General features: G+C 61.8%; 1 protein-coding gene across 1 annotated transcript in view; it reads left to right on the forward strand.

The window, feature by feature from the left end:
* Positions 1 to 14,338, forward strand: part of CRISPLD2 (cysteine rich secretory protein LCCL domain containing 2) — a 59,099-nt gene that overhangs the window by 13,353 nt on the left and 31,408 nt on the right. The window contains exons 2-6 of the mRNA XM_042920658.1: positions 668 to 982; positions 6,253 to 6,371; positions 8,979 to 9,111; positions 9,449 to 9,564; positions 11,091 to 11,191. Of these exons, the coding sequence (XP_042776592.1) occupies positions 743 to 982; positions 6,253 to 6,371; positions 8,979 to 9,111; positions 9,449 to 9,564; positions 11,091 to 11,191 (709 nt within the window). The 5' untranslated portion in view covers positions 668 to 742. The remainder of the gene's footprint in view (positions 1 to 667; positions 983 to 6,252; positions 6,372 to 8,978; positions 9,112 to 9,448; positions 9,565 to 11,090; positions 11,192 to 14,338) is intronic.

The following is a 14,338-nucleotide window of genomic DNA, read 5'->3' on the forward strand; positions in this document are numbered from 1 at the left end:
TGGCGGCTATTTCTGTCTGCAGCAAGGCTCGGTCAGGACCCTGGAGAGTTTCCAGGGTCAGAGTGGGAACTGCCCCGTTCCCATGGCTCCTGGGTTCCAGGCTGTGCCTCCCGTCCCTCCCTGCCCCCTGCGTCGTGCCCCTGGCAGACCCAGCCAACCCGATGGGTGAGAACTGGTTACTGCTCATGTCGGGGGAGACCAGAGGAGGTTTGAGGCAAGGGCGGAGCCTCTCGGGGCCCGGGGCGGGTCGGCGTCCCTCATGCTGTCCGCCCCGCCGGGGGCGACTGTGGGTTTCCTCGCCTCTATCCCCAGCCCGAGTGGGAGCTCCCTAAGGCGACGCACAGGGTCCTCTCCATCTTTGCGTCCCGGGGTCTGGCGCAGAGATAGATGCCCAGTAAAGGTCCCGGTCACTGACCGACTCTGCCCGGTGAGCAAACACACACCCTCCAGCCCTGCCTTGTCCTCTCGGACCGGACGACAAGCCAGGACGAGGATCACGGTCTGTGGGGGGGCGGGGATCCTTGGCTACTGAGCCTCCGCGAGCCTCGGTTTTCACGTCTGCAGGGTGGGGCGAGCGATGGCCGTCCCGCTCTCTGCCCCGTTCGAGCCCGCGCTGTCGCCGGTCTCATACTGACTGATGTCCCTGTCGCCCTCCGCTTCCCTTCAGAGCTCTCGCGCCCCAGCACCGCCTCGGGAGCCCAGCCCGCCTCGTCGCCCCGGTGCCCGCGGCCTGCCTGGCGCCATGAGCTGCGTCCTGAACGGCGTCGTGCCCTTGGGGCTGCTGCTGCTGGTCTGCGGGGCCCAGGGCTTCCTCCTGCCCAACGTCACCCACTTGAAGGAGCTGCTCGGTAAATACCAGCAGGACAAGCCCCACTCCCGGGTCCGGAGGGCCATTCCCAGGTCGGACAAGGAGGAGATCCTCATGCTTCACAACAAGCTGCGGGGCCAGGTGCACCCCCCGGCCTCCAACATGGAGTACATGGTAAGCGCCGCGCTCCCGCGGGGGGGCCTGGGCTGCACCTGCTCTTGTCCCGAGGGCGGGGGCGGGGACAGGCTCGGGGTCTCCTGGCGAGAGAGCCCCCCCCCCCCCCCCCGCCTCCGTCCTTCGCACCCAGACAGCGCTCGTGAGTTCCCCGCGAAGCAGCCCGGCCCGGGTCCCGCCCGTGGCTCCCCGCTGGCCCGTCCTCGAGGCCGTCTAAGGGCTGGGCTTTGGTGAGCCCAGTCCCAGCTCCACTGCCTCCTTGCGTGTGGCCGTGATGTGTCCCCAGCCAGTGGGAGCCTCGGCCTCCACTTCGAGAGTCCCTCCTCTCACGGCTCTGGGACGGCGTGATGACGTCACGTAAAGTGCGGGCCACAGGTGCTCACCCCGGGGCCCTGGTCACTGGTGTCACGCCGCAGCTTGGTCCCCGGCCGGTCTCGGGCCACCCTGCTCTGTCGGAGCAGCAGCGGGGGGCCGAGTCCGTGAGGGATGGGGTGTCTGTTGGTGAGGGGCTGGCAGACGGGGGGCAGTGGAGGGTCCCCCGTGACCCTGGGGAAATCCGACACGGAGGACTAGAAGGTTAGCCGGCTCTCCCAAGTCCGTGCCTCCAGCCCTGCCTCCCCGCCCGCCTCTCCATTCCTGCCCGCACCGCTTCCGGTCGCCCCAGCCCCATCAAGTAGCTGCTGCTGTCCTCCCATTTCACAGAATAGGAAACTGAGGCCCCAGGTCAGAGCTGGTCGTGGCAGAACCGACTGCGGGACCCAGGCTCAAAGCCACCTCTCCGCACTCCGTTTAAACCCTGGCACCCACACGGCCCCTGCCGGCATCCACGGCCTCTCCAGCATTTTCCATCCTCTGTGCCTGTCCCCCGACACCTCAACTAGCCCTGGGGCTTTTCATCTCCCATGTGGCCCCCGCTGGCCCGTCCTGAACCCTGCTTCCTTTTACCTTCCTGACTTTCACGAGATTTGTCTCCTGCCCAGAAGCCTCCAGGCCCCTGTGTGCCCAGGGTGGAGCCCACGTGCTCAGGCCTGGCACTCGGGGCCTCTGATCAGGAGCTCCTCTGTCCTGAGAGGCCATTCGGGGTCCCCCGAAGATGCTGCAGGCCCTCCGTCCCCCAGGAGTCTGGTCCCCACCTCATGCCTTATCCCGTCGTAAGCAACTGTCGCTCAGTACCCGGCTCGTCTCCCTCCCCTGGACTTCACCGTCCCTTTTCATGGTGCCTTGTGCCGTGACGTAGAGGCCCTCGTGGTCAGGGATCATCCCGCGTGCCTGCAAACCCCTCATCGTCACTGTCTGTGCCCTCCCGAGGTGGCCCAACCCCGGCTAGAGGGCACATGAAAGGCTAGCCGTGTGGGCGGAGCACCCCCGAGCACGGCTGTCCTCTGGGAGTTTGTTACGAAACCATTTCTGTCTTCCCTCAAGAAAACCACCCAGGCATTTACTCGGAAGGGGTTGTGCTAATCTTTGTTTTGTTTTGAGAGAGAGAGGGAGTGAGCCAGGGAGGGGCAGAGAGAAAGAGGGAGAGAGAGAATCCCAAGCAGACTCCACGCCGTCGGCACAGAGGCCGACACAGGGCTCGAACTCACAAACTGAGATCACGAGCTGAGCCAAAGCCAACAGTCGGACACTTGAACGGCTGAGCCGCCCGGGCGCCCCGGGGTTTGTGCTAATCTTAGGAGGAAGAGTGGGCACCCTTTCAAAATGCGGATGTATGAGACAGCTGATGCAGACCTTTTTAGGGTTAAAGCCGTCGAGAATTAGAGCGGATTTCTTTGTGGCTTTGGGTGTGGACTCTTCCCCCATCCTTCCCAGGACCTGGTGGTTTGGCCTTGGTCCCTGTGGGGAAGGGACACTCTCTACCTCTCTGGATAGGTCCGTCTTCCTCCCGTGCCCCTCCCCACCCCAGGGCCCTGCGTGGTGCCCGCCAGGGAGCAGAGAATTTTCCTTGGCCTGAAGCTTGACTGAGCCCCAAACCCCCGGGATCCCGTCTGCTTCCTGCCTCCTTTTGGGAATAGGCTAGGTTTATGCTGGTCTTTTCGTCACTGCCCCGTGCTTGCCCAGGGGCCTTGTGGGAGATTCGGCGCAAGTGAGCAGGGCTTAGCTACGCAGCAGGGAGGGTCCCAGTGCAGCCTGGAACGGGCCTGCGTGTTTTCGTGTTTGTTTACTCGCATGACTTCAGGATTGGAGCTGGGATCTGGGTCCTTGGGTCTACACGTTCTTTCAGGGAAGCTGAGCCTTCACGGGTGTGGTCGGGGCCACCTCTGAGCAGGGCCACGAGGCAGGGAAGGAGGCACGAGTCCCAGTCTCTCCCCGGTGCTGCCCCTCTGTGCATCCTGCTTCCACACAAGCAAGAGGCAATAATTCGAGAAAACGTCTTGAAAATCTAGCTTCTGGCTCAGCCCTGCCTGCCGGGGCTTTGAGCTGTGGTCCCTTGAAATAGCCTCAGCATTGAAAGGTGGTTTTGTTTTTATTTATTTATTTTGAGAGAGAGAGAGAGAGAGAGAGAGAGAGCGGGTTGGGGGGAGGGGCAGAGATGGGATTGGGGGAGGAGAGAACCCCAAGCAGGCTCCATGCTGTCAGCACAGAGCCTGACGCGGGGCTCACGAACTGTGAGACCTTGACCTGAGCCGAGATCCAGAGTCCGATGCTTAACCGACTGAGCCAACCAGGTGCCCCGGAAGGTGGATTTTCAATCTCCAAAGAGTTCAGGCACCCTCTTTTGAGGTTTTATAAGTGGACAGGCTCCGGAGCCAGCCTTCCTGGCTTGGTAGCTGTGTGACTTCAGGCAGATTAGTTAGCCTCTCTGTGTGAACGTTTCCTGGCCTGCACTACGGGGACAGTAAAAGTCCCCTTTTCCTAGGGTGGTTGAGAAGAGTCAATGAGATGATGCACGAGTACTAAATATGTGTTGACATCTCGTTGCTGTTATCAATTTAGTAGCTATTATTACTTTAGTGGAGCAGGACTGGCACTTGGTGACAGTGTGCAGAGTAAGATGAGACACCCCCATCCCCAACCTTGGACGCCAGTTAAAGCTGGGCTGGTAAAGTTGTAACTTCCCGCTGTGTGACCTTAGGCAAGTTACCTAACCTCTCTTAGCGTCAAGGTTTTTTTTTTTTTTTTTTGGTCTGCAGCAATGGGAAAATCAAACCTACCCCAAGGGCTACTGGTGACAATCAAATAAGAAAATGGTGCTGATACTGTTCCCTGGCAAGTGCACTGCCCCGGGCGGGGGCAGGGTAGGTGCCTGAGAAAGTGAATTTCCTTAATGCTCCTGTAGTGTTTACTGAGAGCCACCTCGCACCTCACCTGGGGGCTGGATGCCTGCTCGTTCAGCCTCCCCCCAAATCCTATACCAGCAGGCACCACCAGCCCCCCTACGAGATGGGGAAACAGAGGCACAGAGAGGTGAAGCCACTCGTCCACGGTCACACAGCCAGCAAGGGGCGGCGCGGGGCCCCACACCCAGGTTCACGCAACACGAACACTCTCCCCGGTGCCCTCACGGCCCTGTTCTTTCCGTCTTTCTTCCGCCAGTCACCCCTTTGGGGGGTAAAGAGTATTCACCTGTGTCCTTCTTTCAGCGAGACGTGGACTGGTCGGCGGGGCTTGTCTTCAGCTGGGAAAGCACAGGCTGAGCGGGGGGTGAGGGGCAAGGTGGGGACTGGAGGGGACCCGTGAGGGCTGGAGTGAGAGGGGGGGCCGGGCCCGCCCTGCCTGAGTTCACCCAGGCACGCGTGCGTCATGCCGGGGCAAGAGTCGTGGCCTGCGACACCGCCGTGGCAGGGGGGCACTGAGCAGTAGAGGGTGTCGCACACGGTCACAGCCTTGACTGCCAGCCCTGCGCCCCTCTGTTCGGGAAGCATCGTTCTGAGGCCCTACTACGTGCCGGGCACGGCCGGAGCCGAGGGGCGGTTGGGAGGTGAAGGGCTGGCCCCGGGAGGAGGCCTCGGATGCAGGGGCGGGGAGGGCTGGGTCCCCGTTTGGCCGCGGCCTGGTGCAGACCACGTGTGGAGTCTGCCTGTCTGCAGCCAGAATTTCAGACGCCTTTGACCCCCGAGGTCTGCCAGGCATGGCCTCGCCCTCCCCGCACGCCTCCCCACTGAGTTGTAGAAGATGTTATGGCCCCGGACCAAAGGCACACAGGGTTCACGCTGCTCAGAATAAACAGTGAGCTTCTGAGAAGCTTCTGAGAAACCCCTCAGGGCGGGGTCCGCGCCTGCACAGGCTCTGCCCTGCCCCCCTGGGCTCCGGGAAGGACCTTAGCCAGCCGGCCGCTTCCAGAGAGGTCTCGGTGCGAGCTGCCACCCGTCCCCACTGTGTCCCCCCCACCCGGCGCATGGTGTCTGTTCCTTCCCGGAGCATTGGGTGGTCCACTGCTTGGAGAAGGAGTCACCACATTGGTCCCGTAGTGTATTTGGGAGGGGGTGACCCGTAAATCCAGACATCATGGTACGCTACGGGGGGCGTCTCATGGTGGGAGCGGGGGCTCAGATCTGCTAAGGAAAGGGCATCAGCAGGCAGGTCACCCGCCCGAAGGCAGGCCCGTCCCCTGTTGACAGCGTGTGGCCTCTGCGATGTCAGCTCCCGTCCCCCTTCGGGCCGTGCCTGGGCGTTGGAGAAGGACCCCAGGCAGAAGCGGCACAGCGTTCGGTGGGCACTAAAGGCAGGGCGCTGTCGGCAACAGAGGAGTCTGACGTCTGAATGCCCCTGGCTGTTCGGGACTCTGTGTCACTGAGGCTGGAAAGAGGTGGCAGGGCGGGAGGCCGGGGAGGCGCTCAGCTTGGCGGGGGTTCCGTACCGGGGTCCCGCAGCCTCGCGTTCCCGGCCACGTCCCGGGGCTCTGGCCGACGGTCTTTCAGTGATCACCTACTGTGTGCCAGGGGCTGGGGCTCTGCAGAGAGGGGACAGCCCCTGCCTGCCCCGCAGGCCGCTGTATCTGCCCGATGGCGGGGACGAGGCCAACGGCAGTTGGCAGAGGCCGGGAGGCCGTGCCACGGGCTTGCCCGGCGTCCCCGGCAAGTCCGAGCCCGGGCGGGAGCTGTGAGGACGGCTGGAGGCCCGGCTTCTCTGGGCTCCTGGCTGACCTGCTGCTCTCCCCTTGCCGGCTCAGGAACCCGTCCGACGTGTGCACAGAACCCGGTGTCCAAGGGGCTGAGCCCCGGCCCGCGGCTCCACCTGGGGCCCAAGTGGGGGTGTCGCCGCAGGCTCGGTCCTGACACCGTGCCTGACCCTGGCCTCCCCCGTGCCCCCTCCCCCTCCCCCTGCAGACCTGGGACGAGGAGCTGGAGAGGTCGGCCGCGGCGTGGGCTCACGAGTGCATCTGGGAGCATGGGCCCACCGGTCTGCTGGTGTCCCTTGGGCAGAACCTGGCCGTCCACTGGGGCAGGTAAGAGCCGCCGCGGTCCCGCCCTCACTTGTGAACTGGCCGCCACGGTCCATTGTCACGTCCAGCCTGCTCGGCGGTCCAGACGCCGATCGCCAGGCTCGGGCTTTCTGGAGCCGGGCTCTTCCGTTCCGTGTCCTTGAAAGGATTCCTGAGGGAGCCGGCTGGGTGAGCTGGGAACGCGGGGACGTTGCTTGCAGGGACGGGCCAGAGTGTCTTCTCCGCCCTCGGATGTCTGAGTCCTGCTCATTCTCCAGGGCCAGCCAGGCTCCGCCTCGCGAGCGGCTGCCCTCCTCCTCCCCTCCTCGTCCGGGGCAGGCCGGCTCTCACGGCCAAGGCCCCCTTGCCTGGAGGAGGCTCTTGACAGTGGTCTGTTACGTGTCGCCCCTGGCCTCCCCAGGGTCAGCTGGGCGCACGGCCGAGCCCCTGCCCGGCTGACGGCTGGTTTCCTTAGAGGACGGGGTGGGGGTGGGGGGGCGGGGGACGTGTCTTCTGGGCCAGCGCAGACCCGCTGCCCAGCCGGGCGATGTCCTCCAGGCCCGGACCCAGAGCCAGCCAGGGGCTCAGGGCCCCCTTGGGCTTTGCCTCTACCGTTGACAAGTTGGACTGGACTTGAAGCGTCCCCTCGAAGGACGGGTCGGGGTTGGCCCGACTTGCAGCCCAGATGGCTCCCGGCTCTCGCGTTCAGCGTGGCCACGAGCAGTACCCTTCCCTTAGGCCACGCGCTCTCCTGGGACGGAATCGGAGCAGGTGTCACGAGGGGCTCAGACACGTGACTTCACGGAAGCGAATTCACACTTTTTTTTTTGTCCTTGGGTGAATTCTGGTTTTGATAAAATCTGTCCTCCGATCGCACGAAAAGACAACGTCGACAGGCAGGAAGCCCTTCATCCCACGGCCCCGGCTCAGCCGCCCGCACTTGACTCTGGCGTAGCATCTGGCTGTGGGCCGGCATATTTTTACACAGTCGAGGCGGTGGCCAGGACAGCCTTTCATCCTTTTTCCTCCCTCCTCAGACGACGTCAGGCAGGTTTTCTCTTCCGTAGCCGTCCCGGCTGTCGTCGCAAAGGCTGCCTTCGGGCCGCCCAGCGGACAGGCCCAAAGTGAGCCCCTCCATCCTGGGACCTAGCCTCCGCCGTAGCTGCATCAGGCCCCCTGGGAGGTGTGACAGTGCAGAGGGCGCAAAGGTCTCGCCCCTCCTGGGTGCGTCGCGCCCACCTGCCTTCCCAAAGAGCCCCTCGTTCTCCGGGACCCCGCGGCAGCCCGGCCGTGGCGCTCCGGGGAAACGGGCGGGCCAGAGTGTCCCTTCGCTCCGTGGCTGTGTGGCCGCGGGCGTCTTTTCCTACGCGGGCCCTCGGGAGAGAGGCCGTTTCCCCGGCCACGTCGCTGACCGCCACCATTCGCTGTGGGTTCTGACAGTGTTCCAAGACCTCCAACTGCCCGCTCACCGCGGCGCTCGTGGACGCGGCCAGGCCCCTCTTGCCTTTCCTCTTTATCGAACCCGCTTTGTTTACAGTTGCTGGTGACGGTGACTGGGGATTTACATCCAGTTTATTTTCTCTCCCGGTCAGGAGAAAATGATGCCAACCCAGCGGACGGAGCAGTGGCCAGCAAGGGTGATGACCGGGTGGGGACAGGCGTGCCCTCCCCCCGGGGGCAAGGGAGGGCTCGGGTGATAAAACCCTAAACAGGAAGTTCCCCAAAGGGTCTGCCCACGTGACTGCAGAGCTCTACCTGCCGGTTCCTGCGTCTTGAATTCCTCTTCCGCCTCGTATCTGACTCCTGGGGTCCCCGGCAGGAGTGCGGCCAGCCGTGACCGCGTGGAAACGAGAGCCTCCGGGCTCTTGTTTGGGGGTGTCAGGGACCCGCGCCCCCCCCGGAGCCAGCCATCTCCCGGCTTTCAGACCTTCCCCGCCGCTGCGGAGGTCCTATCTGGGCCTTACCCGTACAGTTACCCACTGTTGTTCTCTGCCCTGACCTTAAACGGACTCAGCGCCTGAAATCAACTTGTGTTGTTGCTTTACTTTTTTAATTTTTATTTTTTAAGTTTATTTATTTTTGACAAAGACAGAGTGCGAGCATGTGCGGGCGAGGGGCAGAGAACGAGGGAGACACAGAACGGGAAGCAGGCTCCAGGCTCCGTGCCGTCAGCCCCAGAGCCCGACGCGGGGCCCGAACTCACGAACTGTGAGATCATGACCCCGGGCCGAAGTCGGAGGCTAAACCGGCTGAGCCACCCCGGCGCCCCGTCAACCTGTGTTTTAAGCGGCATCTGGGACATGTGGGGCTCAGGGGCTACGTATATTTTCCCAAATGTACACTTGATTGTAACGTAAAGAATGGCTCACTGGGGGCCGGGCGGACGTTTCCTGCACACATAGGTGGCATGTGGGCCCCCCAGGGACTCTCCTGGCGCCCAGGGGGACCCCGGGGGTACCCTTGTGAGGGCAGCCCTTGCACGTTGGGGTTCTCGGCAGTGATACAGGCGCCGGGCGGGATCTGCGGCCCTTTGCCCAGAGCCTCCCCTCCTCCCGCCTGCCCGTGCGTGGTGGCGCTCTGTCTGCTGGGGGTGCGGGGGCCGGGACGTGACAGGCTGGTCTGCCCCCGCAGGTACCGTTCTCCCGGCTTCCACGTGCAGTCCTGGTACGACGAGGTGAAGCACTACACGTACCCCTACCCCCACGAGTGCGACCCCTGGTGCCCGGAGAGGTGCTCCGGGCCCATGTGTACCCACTACACGCAGGTAACGCTCCAGGCGCCGGCTGCCCCCTCAGCCCGGCGCCCCCCGAACCCCTTCACTCACCTGGCCGCGCAGGACGGCCACCCAGCCGGGAGACTCTGCGCTCTCGTTGCCGCAACTGTCTTCTCTGACGTGGCATTAACTCCAGGTGTCGCCGGCGGGCCGGGCTGGTGTTTGTGACCCGAGTACGGAAGCTGAGGGATCTTCAGGGGGTTGGGGGAAGAAAAATCTGGTCCTTCCCCGCTCCACATCATACCCCTTTAGCACCAGCAGCCTGTAGATCGAGGTCACGTCGTGTTGGCTCGTCCTTAACTCTGACACACGGCTGTCCTCTTTTCAGATAGTCTGGGCCGCCACCAACAAGGTCGGCTGTGCTGTGAACACCTGCCAGAGGATGAACGTGTGGGGAGACGTTTGGGAGAACGCGGTCTACCTCGTGTGCAATTACTCTCCAAAGTAAGAACGCGTGACGTGGCCGGCCATGGAGGACCCAACTAAAATCGGCTTGAGTGGTGAAGTCTCTTCACGGGTTCACATAACGACACACCTAGCGATCGGTGCATCCGGTGTAGCTGAAAAGCGCCGCAGTATCGGCGAAGACTCAAGCTCTTTCTGTCTCCCGGCTGTGCTGTCCTAGCCTCTTGGTTCCAAGATGGCTGCAGAGCACCAGCCATCACATCCCCCCCAAACTAAAGGGAAGAGAATGGTAGAAAAGGGCTTTCTCTTAGGCCTTCCTCACCCCCGGCCCACTTTCTCACGTCATTGGCCAGAACCGGGCCACTCACAGACGAGGGGGGCGCAAGATTTCCCCAGTTGGCTTTAACCAGTGAAATTGCCCTAACTGGCTTGGCCGGTCATCTGGGACCGTCCGAGCAAATAGGAAGTGGGAATAGCTGTTGACCGGCCAACCAGTGGGGTGTGCCATGGCAATACTCTGGTTTTTTTTTCTTCTCTAAAAATACGCAGCGGACAGCATTCTAGCAAACGAAGTCACGCTACACCTGGTTTTCGCATTTTTACGCTTCCCCTGCTGGGAAGGACCGCGTGGCACCTCTGTGCGGCAGCCCCCTTCTTCCTCACGCCATGCTGATACCGTCGGCGTGCCACTGGTCCCTTCACTCATTCACCCCCTTTGCCCCTCACATACGTGCCGAATCTCAGAGCACGACCTTCCCAGCGGAGAGCCCGCGGTTTGCACGCTGGCCACGGGGCTGGCTGCCACCCTCGCACCGAGCCGCGCACACGGTGTGCCCTTGGCGCGTGCTTGCCCCGTGACCGAATGCAATACAAATGACCTCACTTATTTGGTTTGGGCCGGGAGTGGCCGCGAGGAGGCGGCATGGGGCGGGGGGCGGGGGGCAGCATCGCGAAGGTCGGGAAGAAAATAGCCACTCTGGGTGAAAGCATCTGGCACGCCCGTGCCGGCCGCGTCTCAGCAGCCCGCAGGCATGAGGGCCGGCCGATTAGGTCATCGCTGGGGGGAGGCGCAGGCCTGACAAAGACCAGTGATGGGCCCACGATGGTGGGACACCCCCCCCAACCCCGGCCCGGTGGCAGGTGGCGGGTGAGGGATAATTCCATTTGGCTGTTGGTGTAAAAAAAAAATCCGCCAGAAGATCTTAGCAGGGAAAAGTGCTGCCTGTTTTTGGTTCCGGCTGGGTTTTTTTCTGTTGTTTTTTCCCCAAAAGGAAAAACGTCTGTATGGTACACGCTAGTCTTTTTTTTTTTTTTTTTTTAATAATTGAGAGACCTTTATTTTTAATATTCCGTGTTCATGATCTGTCACATGTGTCACATGATCTGACACACTGACGTGACAGAACACGACTGGGATTCTTCTAGAATTTTCTAGACTCTTTGCAGCTGCCCGGAAGCCTACGCCCTCCTTCCTCCCCCGGACAGCCTGGGGGAGGGGAGAGGGGGGCGCCCCAGGCCCTGGGGTGGCGGGCCCCCCCCCGATGGTGTTTCTGGTCTGTCCGCAGGGGGAACTGGATTGGAGAAGCCCCCTACAAAACCGGCCGGCCCTGCTCTGAGTGCCCGCCCAGCTACGGAGGCGGCTGCAGGAACAACTTGTGTTACCGAGGTAGGTCGTGACCCCCGGGAGTGCCTTTCTGCTCCCATCCGGGATACGACATGCAGACCTGGCCGGACGGAGGTCCAGCGGGGTCGTTGCCACGAGCAGTGGTGTGTGTGTGTGTGTGTGTGTGTGTGTGTGTGTGTGTGTGTGTGTGTGTGTGTCTTCCCAGGGGAATAGCTGATGCCACGGGGCTTACAGCGGGGGCATTGGCTGTCATCCGGCGGGGCCGGGGATGACAGCCTCCTGAGCAGGTGGCCCCTGAGGAGGGAGATGCAGCCTCCGGGCGAGAACAGGAAGCAGAGAACACACTTGTGCCTGGAGCTGTGAGGACCGTGTGGTCATGAGCCCGGGAGAGAGAAAGGCTGCAAACTGTGGTTTTTCCCGCTGGCCCGTCCCTCTTCTCTGTCTTCGGGGCTCCACACCCTTGTCTTTAGGGAAACCCCCCTGGGTGTCCCCGTTCGGAGTCCTGCACTCACGAGCCCCGCACACCGGCTTTGAGAATAGCCCGCCCGCCGCATTCCAGCAGTGGGACCCTGGGCAGGCTGCCTCCCCTCCCTGAGCCTCAGTCTCCCTGCCTGAAAGCGGGGGTCACGGCGGTACGAGAAAGCGGGCGGGGGCTGGCACTCGGGCCCGTCCGGCCTTCCCCGTGTCCCTGGCAGGCAGGGCCTGTGGCCGCACTCCAGTCACCCCAGCAGGGGTGAGTCCCCCATCGGATCCCGAGGGCTGATTTGGGGAGCGTGAGGGAGGGACGCTCTTGGCCTCTTGGCTCTCCCGCTGTTCTTTGCGGAAACCTGATCTCATCACAGGGCTGTTCTCAGAGCACGTCTGAGAGGGGCGCCAGGGGCCCAAGCCACAGCCGCCTGGGCTGGGGGGGGGCATCTGTGCTGTCACTGGCGGTGCGTGCTCTGGCGTACCGCTGGCTTTCTTTCTTTATGCCTCAGTTTCCCCAGCTGTAACAGCGACAGACTCCTTCTGTGGCGGTTTGCCGGGAGGAAGCAGAGAGAGGGACGGGAGCTCCTTCCCGCCAGCCGCCGACACATGATGCTTGGCGAACGGGCCCTTTACCCCTCGGAGAAGTAGTGGGCAGGTGTGGTGGCACTCCCTACCTTGCGTGGGGTCCGACCTGGCACATACCTTCTCCTTCCTGGAGACACGGCTCTGGCGTCCCACCTCCTCCAGGGAGGCTTCCCTGATGACACAGGCAGTGCACCTGCTTCTCCAGTCTTACTGTACGGGGACCCCTCGTGAACCCTGGTCACCTGTTGTTACAGCTGCCCGTTCACCCTGGGGCCTCCAGGGTCCTGTAGCAGATGTGTTCTGAACACATATGTCCCCGGTACCCCCAGAGGGTCATTTTCAAAGAGCAAACGCACACAAAGTCACCTTAGATGCTCGGTTACCCACCCAATGAAGCCTTTGTACTCGTTTCTTTATTTTTGGTGGAAGACGCCCAACTTCCCTTGGCAGGACTCGCCGTTTCCACAGCCAACCACGCAGAAAGTCTCCTCTAAAGCAGCTTATCTGCGTAAGCTACTTAATAAGCGTTTATTGAGCGTGCCTGGCAAGGCCTTGACCTATAATGGTAGATGGAGCGGGGATAAAGATAGACTGTGAGAGAAGTTTCCGCCCCTCCAGCCTGAAACCGGGACCCTGAGTGGCGACCGAGGACATGGGCTTCACGGAAGGACAGTGTGACCCTCAGCTGTGTGAGCTTGGGCGGGTAGCTTAGCCTCTCTGAGCCTCGGTTTTCCTGTCTGTGAAATGGGGCTGATCGTGCCTCCTGGGGAGACGGGACCGCACACCGAGGAAGGGCCGAGCCGGTGGGCGGTCACACGGTTTGTGTTCAGAAGACGTTAGCCGTGAGCTCTGTCCCTACCTACAGAGGAAGCCGCGGGAGGACGTAGGCCCAGCCGTGCGCCCTGAACCCCCAGGGCTGGACAGCGTGCACCGTAACCTTGCAGTGAACTTGGGCACGGAATTTCCCCAGTCCTGTGCTGCTGTACGCGGGGCACCTTAATTAGGATGTGCTCAAATACAGCCTCTCCTCTTTTCATGTGTGCGTCTGAGGGCGAGGACTGTCTGCCCATTTGCTTAAATAGCGAGGCCTCAAATGCTTCGGATGCTCTAGCAAACTATATTCGGCTGAATAAAGCCACGATTATGAGGTATAAAAATCCTACAGGCCAGTGGAAGAAACCCCGGCTCATTCCCGAGATAGCTCTGGCTTTCGGTTGAAGGGCCAACCTGAATAGCGACATTGACGGGAACTGCGGCCAGACGCAGAGGCAAACCCGGGGTCTTTGTAAAAAGCCGTCATAGCTTTTGGCTACGAGTGGCGAATTCCAGAATTCCCATCTTGAATGTCTCTGAACTCAGCCGGGACTTACTTACTTACTTTCTTTCTTTCTTTCTTTCTTTCTTTCTTTCTTTCTTTCTTTCTTTCTTTCTTTTTTCCTCTTTTTCCCCCCAAGAACACAAGGACACACTTCTTCTAAGACTTAGCTCATCCTTCATTCAGCAGATTTTTTTGGGCAAAATTGTGCCAAGAGCCGGATGTCCGTTGTGGGGTGGGGGCGGAAACAGGCTGGCTCGCTCCTGGCCCCAGGGAGTTTCCAGGTGGTGGTGACATCGCACCCGTGAACAGAGCTCTGATTAGGATAGCACCCCGGCTCTGGACCTAAATCCGCACCCCCCCCCCTTAAATCCCACCCGCTCTCCTCGCCTGAGGGACCGGCCAGGGACACAGGTGCAGAGCACCCCAGCCTTGAAAAGCAGGGGACACTTTGCCCCTCGTTTGCACGCTTGTTTTGCTTAGCTCCGAGGCACTTGGTTCTCCCTTTGGAGAAGCGAGGTCGCTGTTCCTCAGGAATGAGGCTAGGGGGTTCGTGAGCGCTCGCCAGGACTTGAATTTCAATCCGGTGCCACAGAGAGGCCGGGGAGGCCCCGAATGTCATCGTCACTGGGCGGCGGGGGGTGGGGGGTGGCTCTAAGGCAGCAGTTTCCAGCTCCGGTCCACGGACGCCCCTGGGGGACGGGTGTGCACGCTGTGAAGGTGGGAGGGCTTCCCCGGCAAAGGCACGCACGCATCAGTCGGCCCTTGACCAGGCCGCTCGAGGAAATAAAACTGGCAAGACTTTTCCGCGCCTCGGCTGG

Source organism: Panthera leo, chromosome E2, assembly GCF_018350215.1.
Source record: "Panthera leo isolate Ple1 chromosome E2, P.leo_Ple1_pat1.1, whole genome shotgun sequence".
In the NCBI taxonomy this organism is placed as follows: domain Eukaryota; kingdom Metazoa; phylum Chordata; class Mammalia; order Carnivora; family Felidae; genus Panthera; species Panthera leo.